General features: G+C 42.5%; 1 protein-coding gene across 3 annotated transcripts in view; it reads left to right on the top strand.

Annotated features, from left to right (window-relative positions):
• Nucleotides 1-20,117, top strand: part of GRK3 (G protein-coupled receptor kinase 3) — a 117,434-nt gene that overhangs the window by 74,223 nt on the left and 23,094 nt on the right. For all 3 annotated transcript variants that reach the window (XM_079941941.1, XM_079941943.1, XM_079941942.1), the window contains exons 7-12: nucleotides 2,402-2,453; nucleotides 4,573-4,664; nucleotides 7,054-7,153; nucleotides 13,570-13,648; nucleotides 15,445-15,575; nucleotides 17,759-17,853. In XM_079941941.1, coding sequence (XP_079798067.1) covers nucleotides 2,402-2,453; nucleotides 4,573-4,664; nucleotides 7,054-7,153; nucleotides 13,570-13,648; nucleotides 15,445-15,575; nucleotides 17,759-17,853 — 549 coding nt within the window. The remainder of the gene's footprint in view (nucleotides 1-2,401; nucleotides 2,454-4,572; nucleotides 4,665-7,053; nucleotides 7,154-13,569; nucleotides 13,649-15,444; nucleotides 15,576-17,758; nucleotides 17,854-20,117) is intronic.

The following is a 20,117-nucleotide window of genomic DNA, read 5'->3' as shown; positions in this document are numbered from 1 at the left end:
GTGAACATCAGATTGCTCAGTAATCTAAAGCCCACGTCAGGGGTTAGAGCTAAAAACGCTCGTTCTGCTCACCCTCGCCGCGCCCCAGTCGTCTTTGTATCTTTCACCCCTGCTCTTCCCTCCGAGGCGGTGGTTAAGTCACCTGCAAGGGCTCTGGCTCTGAAGCCCTGTGCTGCCCAGGCTCTGCCCTATTCTCAGCCCCGGTTCCTCCTCCCCACCCAGAAGTGCCCATTCTAGTGACTAGATATTGCCTAGGAATGGAGCTCAAGGAACCCCGTGGGCACACGACAGCCAGGACACCCAGCAGCCATCTGTACTTCCTAAAGAAGAACTTGCTGTCGTATTTCATGGGCAAAATATCTGTGCTTATTTTTTTTTTTTAATTTAATTTATTTATTTGACTGTGTTGGGTCTTCGTTTCTGTGCAAGGGCTTTCTGTAGTTGCGGCGAGCAGGGGCCACTCTTCATCGCGGTGCGCGGGCCTCTCACTGCTGCGGCCTCTCTTGTTGCGGAGCACAGGCTCCAGACGCGCAGGCTCAGTAGTTGTGGCTCACGGGCCCAGTTGCTCCGCGGCATGTGGGATCCTCCCAGACCAGGGCTCAAACCCGTGTCTCCTGCATTGGCAGGCAGATTCTCAACCACTGCGCCACCAGGGAAGCCCTGTGCTTATTTTTTGATGGAGTGTGTGTCCTTTTGGCGCAGGGTATGGGTTGGGAGTTGATTCTCCTCGACTCTTCTCTTGGCCAGCAGGGCCACTTCTCTCTCCCTGGTTGTTTACCCTCCCCAGCTAGTTTGCAAGTTCATAAAATGTGACAGATGACACCCCCCCACACCCCCACCTCCGTTGCCATCTCTGAACTCCAGAATCCATAAGAAGGCAGGGTGTGAGCTAGCCTCACACACCAAGTGATTTCAAAGTCATGGATTTATTCACCCCAGTGTGGTTTCACCTTTTGCACTCACCATGCTTTAAAAAAAAAACTCTTTGAAATAACTCTCAGAAACTCAAAATTTATTTTACTGACCTCATAGAGATGTTAGGAGGATCAGTGAAACACTCTTTAAAAGTCATTTCAGAGTCACTGAAAAAAGATGCTGTGTAATTACAAGAGTTCTTCTGCTTTGAATTCTTAATTTGATTATTAGCCTCAGAAATATTTTTAAAAGATCCTTAGAAGGCATATTAGATGAAACCCCCAGGGACCTGGGATATTTGGATGCCTTAAGGCATCGTATTATAGTGCTGATAGTACCTGTAACTTGCACTTCATAAGAACTCCCTCCCTCTCTTCCTGCCTTTCTCTCTCCTTCCCTTTCTTCCTTTTTTAATTCATTCATTCCTTCATAGAACCCTGAATACCGTTCCTATGTAAGGAATCATGCCAGGGGCTAGATGAAGTCCAACAATCACCAGAAATGTTCTTTGCTTTTAAGGAATATTCAATCCAGAATGCATTTCTTCTGAAAAAAAAATTAAAAGCAAACATTTTATAGATATGTTGCTCATTAATAAAAAATAATCCCAATCATGCCTTTATTAATGGGATAGATATGTTTCTTACTTCATGGATGAAAAAAACACTCCTCCAGCAGTTGAGTAAACTGGGCGCTTATCAATGCAGTATGACTTCCATCTTGCGATTCTCGTCTAAGGGTTTCTCTCCTGCACCGTTTGCATCTTTGTGAGGCAGACATTGGTTTGGGTTCAAATCCGGTTCCACCCATTCTCTCTCTGTGTGACCTTGGGCAAGCTCAGGTGGTCTTGGCTGTAAGTTGGGGCATCATGACGGTACCTGATCACGGAGTCGTTGAAGGAGTAGATGAACAGGGCCTGGGACATGATAAGCACTATTTAGGTATTATATTTGCTACCCCTCTAATTATTGGTAAACAGCCATTATTTTGTCATTGAGAGCTGCACTGTCCAGTATGGTAGCCACTGACCACGTGTAGCGGTGGAACTCTTGAAATATGATTAGTCTGAATTAAGATGGGCGAACACCCACCAGATTTCAAAGACTTCATAGAAAAGCAAGAATGTAGACTATCTCATTAAAATTGTATATTGATTTGATTTTGTGTTGCAATGATAATTTTTTGATATATTGGTTTAAATAAAATATATTATTAAAATTAGATTACGTACGCAGCTTCTGTTACCCGTCTATTGGACAGTGCTGACTCAGATAAAGATGTTACCACAGCATAACGACAATTAAAGGAGAAGCACAAAGTCTTCGATTTGAATCATAAAATAAGGCCTTAAATACCAGGTGAATCCTCTGTGAGAAAATGTTTAGGAAAACTTACTCCGTTTGAGAAGCAACACAAGCAGTACAATTCTAGTTTCTCAGTTAACTCGATATTTAACTTTTCAGTAATTCCTTACGTTCTTTTTCAGTGACAAGTTCACTCGATTTTGTCAGTGGAAAAACGTGGAATTAAATATCCATGTGAGTATCATCTCTGCCTTTCTTTTTTTAAATAAAAATTTCCCCTGGCTCAGCTTCGTGAGAAAATAGTTTATTCGGCAGCGTACTCCCCAGGGTAACACTCTGCCCAAACAGATGTCGTGCTTATGGCTTTAGGCATGAAAACTCCATCCTCCTATACCCAATTGTAAACACTTTGAATTTTAATTCTCTTTTCTCATATTCATGTAAGAATGTGTTTATTTATTTAAGAATGGTTATTTTAAGCGGTAATTGACCTTTTAACAGAACTAGTTGTAAAAATACAAGTCTTCTGCATAATGTAATTCCCATATGCCCGTGCCTTATGCCATCTTGGTAAAGTTCCTTTTTTTATTCTTAGGCGCAATGATGTAATAAACAAGATGACATCTTTTACTAGACCACGGTTTCATCTTTTTTGTTATTTTGAGAATGATAAAAGCAGTCCTCAAAGACAGGCTACTTTCTGACATTAACCCCTTAGCATTGTATCTTCTGTTAGCTTCTCACTGTCAGTAATTCTAGGGCACGTTCTTTACTTCGCTTTTAGAGTGTGCATTTCTCTTCCCCTTTCCTTCGTGCTCTCCCTTCACATAGGTTTGCCATTGAGAAAAAGAAATAACTGGATTTTTTTTTTTTTTAGTTTTTTACTTGAGCAGTACTATTGGAAGAAGTGGGGTCTTTTCTTCTTTTTTTTTAAAATTAATTAATTAATTTATTTATTTTTGGCTGTGTTGGGTCTTTGTTTCTGTGCGAGGGCTTTCTCCAGTTGCGGCAAGCGGGGGCCACTCTTCATCGCGGTGCGCGGGCCTCTCACTATCGCGGCCTCTCCCGTTGCGGAGCACAGGCTCCAGACGCGCAGGCTCAGTAGTTGTGGCTCATGGGCTTAGTTGCTCCACGGCATGTGGGATCTTCCCAGACCAGGGCTCGAACCCATGTCCCCTGCATTGGCAGGCAGATTCCCAACACTGCGCCACCAGGAAAGCCCCTTCTTCTTTTAAACCTCCCCTCTCCACCCCATTTCCTGGCAGGATTGAGAAGCAAGAGGCAGTGACACATTTTTAAAAATAATCCCTTCTTGGGACTTCCCTGGCGGTCTAGCGGTTAGGACTCCATGCTTCCACTGCAGGGAGCACGGGTTCGATCCCTGGTCTGTTGCTGTGGCATGCCGCAGCACGGCCAAAAAAAAAATCCCTTACATCTGCTGTGGATCTTCCTTGTGCTTGAGTTCCTTTAGCAGACGTGGTATCCTCATGTCTTCACGTCCTCATGTCCTCTGAGCACCAAACATGAAGCTAGTGGGCCAGATGCCCCTCCCTGGCTGCAGACATGATATTTGAAGGGTTGTCTGGGGAAACCCTTCAAGCATCTGACCCTTCATTTGCCAGGATACATAAACTAGTAGGCATTTGCTGTTATCTGATGGCCTCTTACCACGAACATAGGACTATCTATCTGCCTTTGTACTGTCTAATGCCATGAAAACTGCTTAGGAAGCAGGGCATTGCTGGGATGATACTGACAAAGTGCTTATGAATAAAGCCTCTTCATAGAGTTACTCACACTCGGTCTGGCTTCATGCTCACACGCCCAGCGTGAGTCCTCTCTACTCGCTGACGTTATTGATAAAACACTCACACGGCCAGCATCTGTTGGGCTTTCTGATCATATGGCCCACGGTTAGGAAAACATAGATGGCCTTGACGTGGGCCTATTTTTCTACCATTACGTTCCTGGCCTTGCTGAACTGTTCCCAACTTTAGACTTCAGAGTAGCTGATGTTGCTTAGTGTTTTGAGTGGAAATTTCACATTCACTTGTCTTCAAAGCGTACATCGTCCAATATAAGATTTATGAGATCGGAAAACCAATCTAACTCAGCTACCACTGTGTCATCTTCCCATTTGCCTCCGTGGTGTGCATTCTGTGCAGTTTGCATAGAAGGTGGTTCTAGAATGTCCTGCCACCTTGTGCTTCTCACCTCTCAGTTTGAGGGACCAGTCACGGAAAGGGCAGGTGTATCTGAATCGCTATTTTAATAACTGTATATGTTTTACATGAAAACAACAGCATAATTTTTATGCAGTTTTACGTTTCCATGTCGCATTTTGAATTCACAGTTGACCATGAATGATTTCAGCGTACATAGGATTATTGGACGAGGAGGATTCGGTGAAGTATATGGTTGCAGGAAAGCAGACACTGGAAAAATGTAAGCTTTCTAGGCTCGTATATTTTGCTGGGAATATTAAGAGAATTTTATGCTCGCATCAAAAGGAAACCCCTGTGTAGATTTATGGAAGCCCGTGATCTCACTCCTGCAGTAATTTGCCTCAGAAGGAAATAGACTGTATTTTGTAAAGCATAGCAAACGAGATGATCTGGAACTGCTGCCTCTTAGGGCTAAATGGGAAGGTAACCAGAAGCCGTGTATCGGGAGCCTGCAGTGGTTCAGGCCGTGGGTGAAGAGCCAGGAATCCAGAGGTGGCCAAGAAGGGGTGTTATGTGTGGCCTCCCAGTCCGATCAGACTGCAAAGAATTCTCTGCTTTGCAGGGGAGAGACATTCTCTTCTGACCCACCTGTGATTTAGCATGTGCAGTTTGGGGTGATAGAAAAAATACCTTCCAGTTCTGTGCTGCACGGTGGGCTTTCTGATCCTAAATGATGCACTTTACTTGTCGTTCGTTACCTTTCACTAAATTTTAGTTTTACTTCATCGTAACTGCTTGTCGAGGTGTTGAGGATGCCCAGTCTGTCACGTGTTGTTGTCAGAAGTAAATAATATCCATTTGTCTCTTCATACACATTTACGGTTTCGCCCGGCTCTCGGAAACCGCCAGGGCGTGGTAAATAGTCTTCTATTTTATAGGTTAAGGGTAGACGCTTCTCAGGAGTCACACAGCTAGGAAGTGGCCAAGCTCAGCTCCCATGAATCCTCGAGCACGTCCTTTGCAGCCTCCCGGCTGCCAGTGACAGTGACCTGCCACCTGCCCTTGGGGGCGGGGGGCCCTCAGCTTGCTTACTCTGAGGGGCTCAAGACCTGTGGGTGCCACCTTCTCCGTGGTCTGCAATCCAAAGGTCTTATTAAACATCATCACAGCAGGGTGGTGATAGAAGTAGTATGAGGCATTTTGAAAATTCTTTATCATAAAAAATATTTCAAGAACGCGTCACTTCATGTGTGCTCTGTTGGGCTTTGATCCCATAATTAAGCCAATATTTGATCCCATAATTAAGCCAATCAATGTCTCGCAAATGGATTTGTCATACAGAACTCCTGGAAGAGTGGATAAAAATATCAAATTTGAACATCTATCTCTGTTTTGCTGTAGCTCATAACATTATAAGTTGTAAGTAAATTAGGAATAAGTGGATTTTGTGTGTCCTACCACAGCCAGACAACTGGTATACCTGGGTGTCGTGAAATAGTGTATCAGTGGGAGTTTAGTCATGCATGCAGAATTCTCAAGTCCCCAAAACCCTTGTAAAAATTTCCTTTCAGCTGTCCTGCTGAAAAAGCATCTGCTTCCTTTTTTTTTTTTTTTTTTTTTGCGGTACGCGGGCCTCTCACTGTCGCGGCCTCTCCCGTTGCGGAGCACAGGCTCCAGACGCGCAGGCTCAGCGGCCATGGCTCACAGGCCCAGCTGCTCCGCGGCATGTGGGATCTTCCCGGACCGGGGCACGAACCCGTGTCCCCTGCATCGGCAGGCAGACTCTCAACCACTGCGCCACCAGCACCAGGGAAGCCCAGCATCTGCTTTCTTTAACCTGTGATTACAGAGTGTGCTGAGTAACATGTCTGTATTTCCTTAATGTGAGTTTGTTCCAAATCTTCAAAAATCTTAAGCTGTCAGCGGTTTCTTCTCAACTAACTTGAATATAAATTGAATGTAAAAATCTTACTGATTCTTTTTATTATTTGAAATATGATAACTTAAGTATAGATTTAAAACAAATCAGTAAAGTGCCACTTTAGGACACGGAGTTTTGGACGCACGCTTTCCCTTCCCATTTGGTCAGTCATCAACAGTTTAGAGTCTTACACTCTACGAGCTTATTAAATCTTGACCAGTGCTGAATTCACAATTCCTAAATGCTAAATATGACACGTACAGCACCTCCACAAAACACACACACACACACACACACACGGTGGTACTAGGCAGCGGCAATACATACAAAATTTATTTCCCTGAATTTTATATCCATCTACTTTATGCTCTTATTTAACTGAAACATCAATTCATATAATAATAGAAATACCTTGATTATTGCTTGATTTTTTAAAATAGCCTTTTTATTTTACAGTTATTTTAGGTTTACAGAAAAAGTGCAGAAATAGTACAGAATGTACTACCCGTGTACCCCATGCCCAGTATCCTCATCTTACTTAGTGTGGGACACTCGTCACAATGAACGAACAAATATGTTATTGACTGAAGTCTCCACTTGATTCAGATTTCCTTAGTTTCTTAGAAGCATTTTGCTTCTTTAAAACACTTAGCACCTCTTTAGAAACTTCCCCCGGTGTGATGCGTATCATTTAATCCGTTTAGATGTATTCTCAGTGCAGATTTTTCAATAATATTTATGTTTCTAGGTATGCGATGAAATGCTTGGATAAGAAGAGGATCAAGATGAAACAAGGAGAAACCTTAGCCTTAAATGAAAGGATCATGTTGTCCCTGGTGAGCACAGGAGTAAGTATTCAATTTTCAACACTCTTGGGTTGGTTTGTTTGTTTGTTTTTTGGTTTTTGTATCAGGACAATTTATTTAAAATACAGGCATTTTTTTTTTCTGGTGAATTAAGCGGCTAGCCAGTTCTTGGGGGGATTAGAATTTAGAGCAGGGAGCAGCAGCCTAAGTTAGTATAAAGAATAATTCAGGTATTACCTCTGTCTAATTTGGGAATTAGGAACGTACTAGCCACCATCGCTGTGCACACTGACAACCTGTCCCTTTAGTGAGTATTTATGACTTCCTTCTTTGTGGAATATGGTTGCAGAGATGGCAGAAAATAATCATATCAATGCCAAAAAAAATATCACTTGAATATAGTTAAGAATTGGCTGTGTGACTGAGAAAGACTAACCCAGAGAAGAAAAAGTAAGAGAAATGTAGCTCCCGTCCTTCACAAACTGATAGAGAGGAAGTGACTGGGCTTAGTCAAACCCCAGCTGTCCCTTCAGGGTGCTCCCCAGGCCGGGTTTCATTTGGAGGGAACCTTATCTTCTCAGCACTTGCCACTTTTACCTGCTGTGGACGCTGGCCTTTTCCATTTCCAGCACTACGTTTCTGCCTGTTCGATGTTTTATTTGCATGTCAGGCTGTCATTTTTAGCTCGGCATGTGTAAAAGCAAGCTTTTACGCTGTGTCATCTTGACTTGCAAAGCAGTGTCCCGTTCTGATTTCTTTTCCCGTTAGTAGTATCACCCAGGATCAAAACCTCGGCTTTTATTTACCTGTACAGATGTATATAAAGACACCCAGAAAAACCCACCATCCCAGGGACCTGGGCAGTGCCCACGTGTCCTGGCAAGTGAGACAAGGGGCCCCAGGGGAGGCGGGATGGTGCTTCCAACGATCATAGCTGGGTTCTAAATAAGGTCATCTTCACACAAAGGTTTTGAAAGACTCAGATCCTAATGGTGACTCAAAGAATTCCTTTCAGCTAGTTTAGCAAGGAACCTGAGACCCAGAGACATCATTTCTTTGCCCAGAGCCCCCAGACTCCCCGGACAGCCCCAGTGTTCTTTTCTCATCCCTTTGTAGGCTCCATGTTTTGTTGTCACCTGTATCCATTGTGTTGGTGTTTATATTATTCTAGCATTAGTTTTAAGCGGTTCTGGAAAGTCTGTTTGCTATCGAAGCCAATGAATATCATAAGTTAGCTCAGCTATAACAGATGAAAATGCCATTGCTATAAATAGTAATGTCTAATTATGTGCCTCTACCTGCCAACGTGTGGACATTAAGCATTTCAAATAAGAGTTACCCTGTGTGCATGGCCAAGATTTTAACTGATTGGAATGGAATCCGAGTGGCCTGCACACTGTATTGGAATCAACGTGAATAGCATTGGCTTCTAGTATCTATTGAAATGTCTGTGTCTTCATTTCAGACACGGATGTGTGTTTACTGCAGATTTTAAGTGCTTTATTAAAATACTAATTTTTAATGAGTTATCTCAAAGCCTTGGATATTTATTCACAGGAAAGCCTATGGAAAAAAAATTTTGGTGTTGGAAAAATATACGTACAATTTTAATTTTCATGTAGCATTTTTGTTTTACTCAGGTGAGGGAGAGTCGTTAAGTAGTTGTCGAGCTCCTCACTGGTCCACCCATAAGGGAATAAATAAAAAATTGGGGGTATATTGAGCTACTGCTTTGAGCTAATTTAAAAGGCTTGTTTATATTTTTTATTCAAATATCAAAACTGCTTAGCATTTTAAACATGTATAAGTATATAATTTAAAGAATTGTAGTAAAGAATGGAAAGAATTGTAATAAAGTTGTTTGGAATTGTTTTTGCTAATGAAAGGCCACGGTTTGTAGGATTTAAGTAATCTTTAGTTTAAAATTGCCTTCTTAGGGGATGCTTTAGATCGGCCTGTATCAGTAGGATTTCCTAAGGTGTTGGCATGAAAATGAGCCAGAGTCACCCAGCAGAGTTTTCTATTTACTAGAAAGTTGTTTTTCTCTTTCACTCTCAAATTGAGGATTCCTACTTCTCATCCCCCAAAGAGATAGTAGGAAGCACTGTTCCCAGTTTTATTCTGTAACTTTCGGGTAGCAAAAAGGGAATCAAGGACATGTATGTCCATGACTGGGGGGAGCCGTCAGCACTTTCATTAATTAAGTCAAGTGTTGTTCATGAGAAGCATTGCTCATTCATTCCTTGATCCATACTTGAGACCTAGATTGTGCCGGGCCCTCCGCTACGAGACGGGGGTCCTGAAACCCTAGTTTGGTCCTTGTTCTTATAGAGCTGCGTAGAGTGATGCAGACAGTCTCACAAATGCGTTGATCATTGGAACACGTGGCAAGAGGTAGGAAAGACAGGTCCACGGTGCCCAGAAGGCATTTAGCAGGGCGGGAGTATTGTCCACAAATGCTCCTCTGAAGTCAGAGGAGGTGCCGGGGCACGTGTGGGTCCCGAGCACGGAAGTTCTGGGGAGTCACAGAAGGTCGGCAGAGGTGGGGTCAGAAGTGACAGGGTAAGGACCACAAGATGAAGTTGTAAGGGAGAGAGGCAAGCAGAGGCCAGACCAGACCAGAAAGAGTTTTCTGGGCCAGTACTGAGGAGTTTTAAAAATCTTAAGAGCCGTTGGAAACAAAGTGTTTGAAGTAGGAAGATAACATGAGAAGCCTTGCAAGTCTGAAGAGGTTCCTCTGACTGCAGTGTAGAGAAATGTTCTGAAGGATTACTTTACGGTCTATTTTATCACACTTTTAAGTTCCTGCAAAATGCAGTCTATTTTGCTCACTAGGTAGGAAATCAAAGAAGACAGTTCCTTGCTGAAGAGCTTTTATTTAAGTATCCACCTGTAAAAAACCCCGTAGTTCTTATTTACCTTGAATTTGTAATCAAGGCAGAACATCTTAACCACAATTATCTTTGAAACCGTACCAACACCATCATTAAACCGCTGCCTGTTTGTCCACTTGGGTCAGTGTTCAGTTCTTTGTGTCTCGGACCCCACCTGAGACTCAAGATGGTATCTGCTCAGGGCCTGAGAGATGAGGGATCATGGTCAGCAAATTCTGTAGAGGTAACCAAGTCAAATCCCTTTAGCGGAGCTTTTATTTCATGTTGCTATGGAAACTTTGCCTTCGTAAGTAGGGTAACGTAGGACAGCTCTGCCAAGAGTCCAGGGTCAGAGAGCTGGGGTTTGAATCTTGGCTGGCTACCAAATTCCTTTGTGACCTCAGGCAAGACATTTCCCTTTTAGTGGGTGGGGAGTTCAGTTTCCTTGTCTTTAAAATAAAGAAATCGGAGCACGTGATTTTTTTTTTTTTTCTTTCTTAAGAGCCTTTTCTACTCCGGTGGCCTATGATTCTGAATCTCCAATTCATGTCCCATCTTAATAACGTAGCATCTTAACTATACTTTGACCTTTTGCAGTGTTCTCAGGGCTGTCGTTAGAATGATCATGCACCGTCATGTTCAGAAATACCCCCCTTCCCGGGCTCTATTTGTCCTCTGGGTGAAGTGAGTGGAGTTGCTCTCTCAAGCTGGGAAAGACCCGGACTTTACTAAGTTCCTGGTCCACCCGCTTCTCTGCTCTAGAGATGAATTGTTCATCAAATCAGGAACCAGAGTATGTGGGGAACCCCATTAAGGAAGAAGCATGATATTTGGAGCAGAATGAGCCATCGCCAGCAGACTATGGAAAGGTCTGGTGAAACACTGGTGGGATCGCGAGTAGGAGGGTACCCACCCACCGAGAACCACATGGCTTTTAACAGATAAAGGGTAACACCCTTATTTTACCTATTTAACGCAAAATATATCTTAACATTAGTAAACACTAACACCTCTCAACAGACCTCTAAGGAAAACTAGGTAACCACAAAATGAATTTTGTCATTCATTCTGGAGTAACTTCCTCCAGAAGATTTGTGGAAATTGAGTTCAAGTTCATGAATCTTGAGCACATAGGAATGTGTTAAGGCAGATTTATCTGTATGCCCTTAATCGACAGGTATGAACAATGTAAATTCTGTCTCAGATTATTCCGTTAAAATTTGAATACTTTCTGTGGAATTTAATAATTCTTTGCTTCTGTTAAGAAAGTGGTTATAGATATTTCATGCCATTTGTTATCTGAATCAGTTGAATGGCAAGTGTACACTGTATATTTATCTCAATGGACCTAGTTCTAGATCTAGTGGGGCACTGATGGATTCTCACCAGGGAACACGTGTGTGTATCCAGCACCCATGTCAAGAGATAAAAAGTTACCGGTGTTCCAGAAGTCTCCCTGTGTCCCTCCCAGCCACTCACCCCACGCCCAAGCTAACTACTACCCAGATGTCTAAAACCGTAATTTACCTTTGCCCGTGTTGAAACTTCATATAAATGTACTCTTTTTGTGTCTGGCTTCTCTCACTCAGTGTTGCTTGCGAGATGCATCTGAGTCGTTGCTCTTAGCAACAGCGCCTTCTGTAGCTAAATAGCAGGGGTCACCAGGCTATGTGTGTGGCCCAGGGACCAAATCTGGCTTGTGTTCACAGCCCATGAACTAAGAATGGTTTTTTCCTTTTTAAAGCATTGTAAAGAAAAGAAACAAAGAAGAATATGTGATAGAGACTGGATGAAGCCTGCAAAGCTTAAAATATTTACTGTCCAGCCCTTTGCAGAAAATGTTTGGTGGCCCCTGTTCTATAGTATTCCGTCATATAAATGTGCCACAATTCGTGTATCCATCCTCCTGTTGGTAGACATTGGGGTTATTTCCTGGTTTTGGGCTATTTTGAATAGTGCCATGAGGACCATTCTCATGTCCTTGGTGCACATGAGTCCAGATTGCTGTTGGGTAAATACCCCAGGGTAGAAATGCTGGCTCATAGGCTTTGCAGGTAGTGATCAACTTTAGCAGATCCCAGTGAACATCTTGTGAAAGTGGTAGTACCATTCTGCCTTCCCAGCGCCATACTGGAAGTTCCATTAACTCCATACCTTTGCAACACTTGGCATTGTCAGTCTATTTAACGTTAGCCATTCTCATGGGTTTTAGTGATGACACATTGTGATTTTCAATTTGCGTTTCTTTAGGGAAAACTGAGGCCTAGCATCTGTTTATAGGCTTGCGGGCCGTTTGATACTCTCTTGTGTGAAGTGCCTACATTATTATTTTTATTGTTGTTGTTGTTTCTCTTTTGCCATTTTTCTACTGGGTTGTTTGCTTTTTCTTTATTGATTGTTGAGAGTTCTTTATATATTCAAGATATATATGGATTGCAAATATCTTCTACCATTCTGTGACTCACCTTTTTACTCTCTTACTGGTGTCTTCTGAAGAACAGAAGTTCTTACTTTTATTTTAGTTTAGCTTACCAATATTTTTATTGTTAGTGCTTTTTGTGGCCTGTTTAAGAATTCTTTACTTCACCCTAAGGTCCTGAAGTTGTTCTCTTTGGTTTTGTCCTAGAAGCTTTATTGTTTTACCTTGAGGTCTATATCCACCTGGGGTTGAAGTTAGTGTGTGGTGTGAGGTAGGGGTGAATGTCCACAGCTGATTGTACAGATAGCCTGTTGCTCCGGCACCACTGATTGAAAAGGCCATGCTTTCCCCCCACCCTGCTGGGTCACTTTATTACAAGTCGAATGAGCATTTACATGTGGGTCTACTTCAGGATTCTGTTCTGTTCTACTGGTCGATTTGTCTGTCCTTGGGCTAGTTCCATACCAAATTACTGTTGCTTTACCATAAGTCTTGATATCTAGCACTATGAGTTTTCCAGCTTATTTTTCTTCAAGTGTATCTGAACTTTTCTTGGCCGTTTACATTTCCATATAAATTTTGGGATTAGTTTGTCAATTTTCATTTTAATTAAGAGTGCATGGAATCTAGAGATTAATCTGAGGGAAAATTGGCATCTTTACAATTGAGTTTTTCTGTCCTCGGCTCTGGTACATTTTTCCACTTTCAAAAGCTAATTTAATTTCATTTTTATTCTCAGTGCTTCAAAACAGTAATATAGATAACATTTCCCCCCATGGTATGGTTCTTCCAACGTCAGAATCAGAGATTGAAATGGATACTTGACTAGCCAGAACTGACATGTAGACCAACAGAAAGACTAGTAAGGCAGTAATATTTTTCTGTAGAATCTGAGTCTTTTGAAGATGTAGATAGAGGAGTCATGATTGAATCAGAGTGACAGAGCACCTTTGAGTTCATCTCTAATTAGCAGTGTTGTGTCTCTGTGCATTTTTCCACGGAACCAGACCCACTTTCCTGGGTCTGTTAAACTTACCAGGTAGGTGTCTGTGTTTCATGCACGGGGCAGTGGCGTGGATAAAAAAAAAAGTGTAGATGGTGTTTGGCAGTAGATGCGCTTTCCAGGGCAGCTTTTGCTTTTCTTATATATATATTTTTCACTCCAGGATTGTCCTTTCATTGTCTGTATGACCTATGCCTTCCATACGCCAGATAAACTCTGCTTCATCTTGGATCTGATGAACGGTGAGCAAGCCTTGGGAAGTCTGCATACACTGCAAGACTTTGCCATGGTGTTGTTTGTTTGTGTTTTCATGATGTTTTATCTTAGCCTGCGTTGCTCCCGACAGACTGGCCATTTAGGTCTTTCAGGTAACTAAATTCCTCCTGGAGTTTAAGGAAACCTTTTATTCTTCAATTTTCAGTTCAACTTCATTTAAAAATGTTGACTGCCATTGCCCTCTGGCCCTCCCAGTCTCTCCCCAGGAAGTTGCATTTTCTAGAAAAGATTTTCGTAAAATAGTTAAAATACAGTGAAACTTGATTTTCTGGAATGCAACTGGCCTGGATGTTTAGTTTGCGTGTTCCTGGCCCTCAGCTTTTAGGAATGAAATGCCTCCTAAAGGTACATAGGCTGAAGATAGAAATGTATTTAAAAACCAACTTTGAAGGACTGACTTTGAGCCAGGACAGATTTTAGCCCAGTCTTCTATGCGTTAGCCCAGTTCCACTGTACATTGATCTTTTAAACTGTGACTGATGACCCAGAGAATGATGAAAGAGTTTTAGCTAGAAAAGTAGTTTTTTAATACTAGAAAGTGACATGATATATGCTCAAAGCATTTTTAGTAACGAGAGCTGAAATTAAGATGTACAGTTCGACAAATGAAATACCTTTTTTGAAATGCACTTGAAGGTTCATTACATTTTGAGTGTTTGATTTAAAATCAGACCTACCCAACAGCGTGAAGGAATTTCCACACACATTATAATGAGCAGACACAGCCGGACGCAGCAGCATGTCCCCTGTGTGAGTCTATTTATGTGACCATCAGAACTGGCAAAACTAATCTATGGGGGGAGAGGTTACAATAGAGTCCGACTGGCTTTAATTAGGGGCTGTGAGCTGATATACTGCCTGGGATGGGCATGGGAAGCCTTCAGCAATGCTGGAAATCTTCTACACCTTGATCTGGTAGTGGTTATACAGGAATATGTGTGTGTGAACAGGAAGGTACTTATAAAATCAAGGGCAATAAAGTTGGACACACATGAACTTCTGTAGATCAATTGAGGCTCTTCTTTTATACTTCATAAGAACGTTCCCTTCCCCTGGTTGTGGCCTTCTGTGTCTCTGTAACTTGAGGCCAGATGATGATTTACCTTTTCCAACATTTTATTATGAAAACTAAACATATGGCAAAATTGAAAGAATTTTACTGGGGACACCCAAATACACACCACCTGGGTTTTACCAGTTAAAATTTTGCTGTATTTGCTTTCTCATATATCTATCAATATGATCAATGTGTTTGTTTTGTTTCCTTACTATTTATTGTCCACAGAATGAGTTGCTAAGCCACCTACTGGATCACTACATGGGTTGATTCAGTTATTAGCCAGAACGCAAGTAATCAAAGCAGATTAGCTAACCCTCCCTCCCCCTTGATGGTACATCTGGGAGCTGTGATACCTGTCAGAGAACGGTGGCTTTGTTTCATATCGTCCTGGCCATTGTCACATCTAAGTCTTCTCAATGTTTTAGTTTTCTCTAGAATTTTTAAAGCATTTGGTCAAATTACAGAAATCAATGACATATATATATAGAGAGAGAGAGAGAGAGAGAGAGAGAGAGAGAGAGGGAGAGAGAGAGAGAGGGAGAGAGGGAGGGAGGGAGAGAGGGAGGGAGGGAGAGAGAGAGAGAGACAAAGCAGAAGCATAGTTTACCTTTTTCGACTGTATCATAACTATGCAGGATGACAGTGGTTTTAGTTCCCTTGAAATTAATGCACTGAATTTAAATTCCACGTCTCTGATTCCAGGGGGCGATTTGCACTATCACCTTTCACAGCACGGGGTGTTTTCTGAGAAGGAGATGCGGTTTTACGCCACAGAAGTCATCCTGGGGCTGGAACACATGCACAATCGGTTTGTCGTTTACAGAGATTTGAAGGTAAGGCCATTGGACAGACTCCTTCCGTTCATCGGACCTGTGCAATAGGTGTTGTATTGCAGTTGTGGTCTAACAGGCGTTTCCACCTCTTTCATGGTATCCTGTCATTTTCCTCGTCTCAGCCCCGATAAAGGCATCACCTTTGTGATGTCGGTCTCCTCCAGACTCTGAACTCTGTTCTAAGGACTCCATCCTACTTGTCCCTGTTACCTCCGTGCCTGGTGCAGCACATATGCCAACTCAAAAACTTTAATTGGTTAGTTAGTGAAAAGCAGGGTAGGGGTGTTTTGTTGTCGCCCATTTTACAATTGATTGTAATTCCATTAATGTTCACTAAGCAACTGGCTCTGGCTTGGTGTGAGACCAGGAGGTGTACAAAGGTGAACTAGCAGAGAATATATATGTCTTACGGGAAGTATCTACCTGTGAACTAACACGTCGAAGGGCTGAGTTATAACTCATTAGAGGCAAGCCTGATCCGATCAGGGCAGAGTGGCTGACAGCGTGGAGAATTTCCCCCAAAGGGCACTCTCTGAGCCTCAGATTGTTTTGAATTTGCCTTAAAAAATCACTAACGGATTTTCAAATCCCTGAACTACATAGCCCCAGTCTTCCATGCTTGGGCTTCTTCACTGTGGTTCTCTTTAAAATCTTACTGGACTTGAAAAAAAGGAAATAAGTGCATTCTGAGTTTTTCCGTTCCAGACCATGATGCTTGGTCCCAGGTTCTGCGTTAAGGAGGGAGTTGGGAGTTTGCTTGGTACATCCGCGGTGATATTCGTCTAGCCAGCCGCATGAAGATGGGGGAGGAGATAAACGGGACCTTGACAAACTATATAGAAATGATCGCGCAGATATATAAAGGTGTAAATAATGGTGAGAAGAAAAATGATAGCCATGGCAACTTCCCAAGGAGGTTGGGAGGAGAGTGGGTTTGCCTCCTCTCTGCTTCCTTCTTAACCTGAACCCAGGTTAACCAGCTAAAATGTACACATGATGTTCCTTTGCTCACGTGTTTTGATTAGCTTTTAAAGGTTACGTCCTAAGAATCTAAAATGGTGTATTTTAGTGTTGGGCATATTATGTTTTTCACAAGGGACTTTGTAACTTCTAAAGCCTCCTGCAAGGTTAAAGAATTACTCCCTTAGCCTTCTTCATATGAACATAAAGAAGAAAAAAAGTATTTTCATCACATTAGAAATAATTAGACACTGGTTGGCACATGACATTTTATTTCCTCATGGTGAGTTTTGCAGAAGAATAAAATACACACCGAAGGCCCATGGAGCGCCATTGTAATACATTTTAATTTAAATCTATAACTGGTTTCTAATCATCTTGATGCAGTATTTTTGTCTTCTCAGCTATTTAGTAGGCAATGGTATTACGTAATTTCTATTCAGACGTAATTCTAGTCATTCGTGACTACTCACGCTTCAGGTTTATAATGGCATGCCATTATTTTTATTTCAAGCAAATCAATAGCTGATCTCCAGCAGAAAAATATCAAGATGACTGTAATTCAGTGTGTATTAGGGAGAGGAGCTTTGGTTTCCACGATTATGCTGACTAAATCTAATCTTAATGGATACATCTCATCAGAGTTGTGGTCAAAATCATATTTGGTCATTTGGTAGGGCCCTCTGTTGACTCTGTACTAATAAACAGAAATGACGTTTATCGGGATTAATGTGGCACCATGGAATATTTTGATTTCTTTGGTCGCTATTTGTATATTTTTACAAGATTCCTTTCTGTGCTGTGCTTCGTGGCTTCATTCTCTGAAGTCCTAGTAGTTCCAGAGGCCAAGGAGCCTGTGGACTCACTCCCTTTGTGGAGAGACTCACCATTCTGGCTGGATTGCACTTCTTGCTGTGAAAAAGAAATACTTTAACTCCGATAGACTGTGGTTGTAACCCTCCAGTCTTACCTGCCCTGTGTTCCATCATCAAATGAGTAGAATCCTTCCCATCTGTCATTACCACTTTCCTGCTGAAATTAACACGAAACATGTCATTGTCGGTATTGTGCCCCATTTGGATGTGATGATATAATTAATGCTAGGATTCATGTGTAGGAATGAACTGTGATAAAATAATGAGATATCAAGTGCCAATAGTTTTAGAAGTTAGCCCCTGGGATATCTTGGGGACTCTTGAAGATCACCTTCTCTTTCATTTTAGCCTGCAAATATCCTCTTGGATGAACACGGACACGTTAGGATATCAGACCTTGGTCTTGCCTGCGATTTTTCCAAAAAGAAGCCGCACGCGAGTGTGTGAGTAGTATAGCACCTCTGTCACTGTCGTTTCCTAACTCAACTTGCCTATTCACTCAGACCCCGACGTGGTCATTTGTTCCCCCATTTTTTTCTTGCCAATAGCGATTTTCAGCATGTGGCAGTGCCGGGTCAGGGGAAGGTCCCGTATCCCAGGCTGTGGAAGAGGAGATAAGGGTGGTGGTGTGCTCGCTCTCACCATTTGGGGGAACATGCAGGGACCCACAGTGTAGCTGCCCGGGGGCAGGGTGGTCTAAGGGAAAGATAGGGGCCTCAGCAGCAGACCCAAATCCGTGCTGGCTGTGTGACCCTGAGGCAGTCAGCTCACCTGCTTGACCCTCAGTCTCTTTATCTGTAGGGTAGAGGTAGTAATAGACCCCTGAAAGCTTATATGCCAAAGAAGGTGCACAGGCAATTGCATAGAACTTTCCAAGGAAGGCCCAGAGGTCAGGTTTCTCTCTCCATCTGCTTTTTCCTTCTTTTTCAAAAGTTTGGGGGTTTTTTGCTAAAAAGAAATTAGAGTTCTTTTTTTAATTTAAAAAATCATCTCCTTGCAGTTCAAGCTTTTAATGCAGGTCATATTGTTAGATCTGAATATTACATTCGTCCTCTAAACAACCATGCAGAGGAAGCTCCCTGACGCCCTGGCCGTCGGCCAGCACCTGTCCCCTCTCAGGGGACCCTAAGCTGCTTCCAGCAGTGGCCATGCTTGTTCTGCAAGTGTTGACACTGGCCCAAGGACTTCCCTGAACCTGAGATTGTTAAAATGACAACAGGAGTATGAAGTAGATGCCCCGGGGCTCAGGAGAAGCAGAATGGAATACGTACTGGTTTTTATTCCTATTTCTTTAGTATCAGTTTATCTGGGTGGAAGATGTGGACAGTATATGCAGTTTGTGGAAAAACAGGTGACTTTTGCTTGATTTTTCTTTTTCAATATATCAGTCTTAGCAGTGAAGCTCTTAAAATTCCATTTTATTGTGCATCATTACTGTGTTGAGTGGTCTTGAAGTAACTCCCAGGAGTCTCATTTCATGCATCCGTGCAGAAAATAAACTATAAATCCTGTTTTTTGTGTGTGTGTGTGTGTGGGACTAAAAATAAAGTGGTTCTAAAACTGCAGTACTTTATGAGGGGCTACGTTAAATCAGAATTGCCATTTAAAGCCCTGATCAGATGTTAATAGCGATTAGCACCGTTTCTGTAACCATGTTTCTCTCTTCCTACAGAATCTGGGATATGGTGATAAAAGCCTTAGCATTTTGCCAGCACTTGACAATTATGAGGCCAGAACCTGGGGTTGTATAAGCCTCTCCCAGGGAGTTCATCAGACATTTTTAAGAGAATCATTTGAATTTTTAATGCCACGGCTATTTGGTATGCTAATTTCTTCAATTTAGTATAGTCACAACTGAATATGAATCCGAGAGCTCAGAAGAGTTAATCTCCCAAAGGAATTAACTTTCAGATGCAGAGCTACTTATTCCCTTATAGGACCTCCCGCTCTTCTTAGTGTAATTCACATGTCAGCTCTGAAAGACGGGCTTTTGTCCATAGCTGAACAGCATCTGTAAAGGGATGGGATCGGGAAGGTTGATTTTCATGTTTAAACGATGATAGTGGGGCCACTACTTAAAAAGGATAAACGCACAACAAAATTTTGTATTTTTGAGTAGAGGAGGCATATCACGGCTGAGAGCAAAGGCTTCTGAGTCAGCAGATGTGGGTTTGAATCCTCCTTCCACGTGGCACCAGCCTCATTTTTCTCCTCTATAAAGAGGTAGTAACAATGCTGCTTACTTCACGTGACACTTGTGAGGGTGAAGTCAACTCCTTCATGTAATAAGTATTTACTTCACATTGGCTGTGTGCCGGGTGCTGGCGATGCAGCGGGGACTGAGGCAGAAGAGCTCCCTGACCTCCTGGAACCAGCAGCCCGGGGGCTGTCCAGGAGGTGACTGGTCTGAGGGGCAGCACTCATGCCATGAGTTGAACGTCGGCTGTCCCAGGCATGTGTGGCCGGCTGCTCTGAATATGTTGTTATCTTCACAGAGGACCCACAGGGCATGGGTTATAATCATCTACTTTTATGGGATGGAAACTGAGGTTCAGAGAAACTAAGGAACTTGAACAAAGTCACATGCCTGGCACATCGTGGGGCTAGACTTAAGATCCAGTTCTGTCCGACTCGAAAGCTTGTGTTCCTTACACTCTGTCTGAACCCCCTGAGGCTTTGAGAGGATCGCCTTGGTACGAGACTAAAG

The sequence above is a fragment of the Stenella coeruleoalba genome (assembly GCF_951394435.1).
Source record: "Stenella coeruleoalba genome assembly, chromosome: 14".
Taxonomy (NCBI): domain Eukaryota; kingdom Metazoa; phylum Chordata; class Mammalia; order Artiodactyla; family Delphinidae; genus Stenella; species Stenella coeruleoalba.
This window is presented reverse-complemented; position numbering and strand designations above follow the sequence as displayed.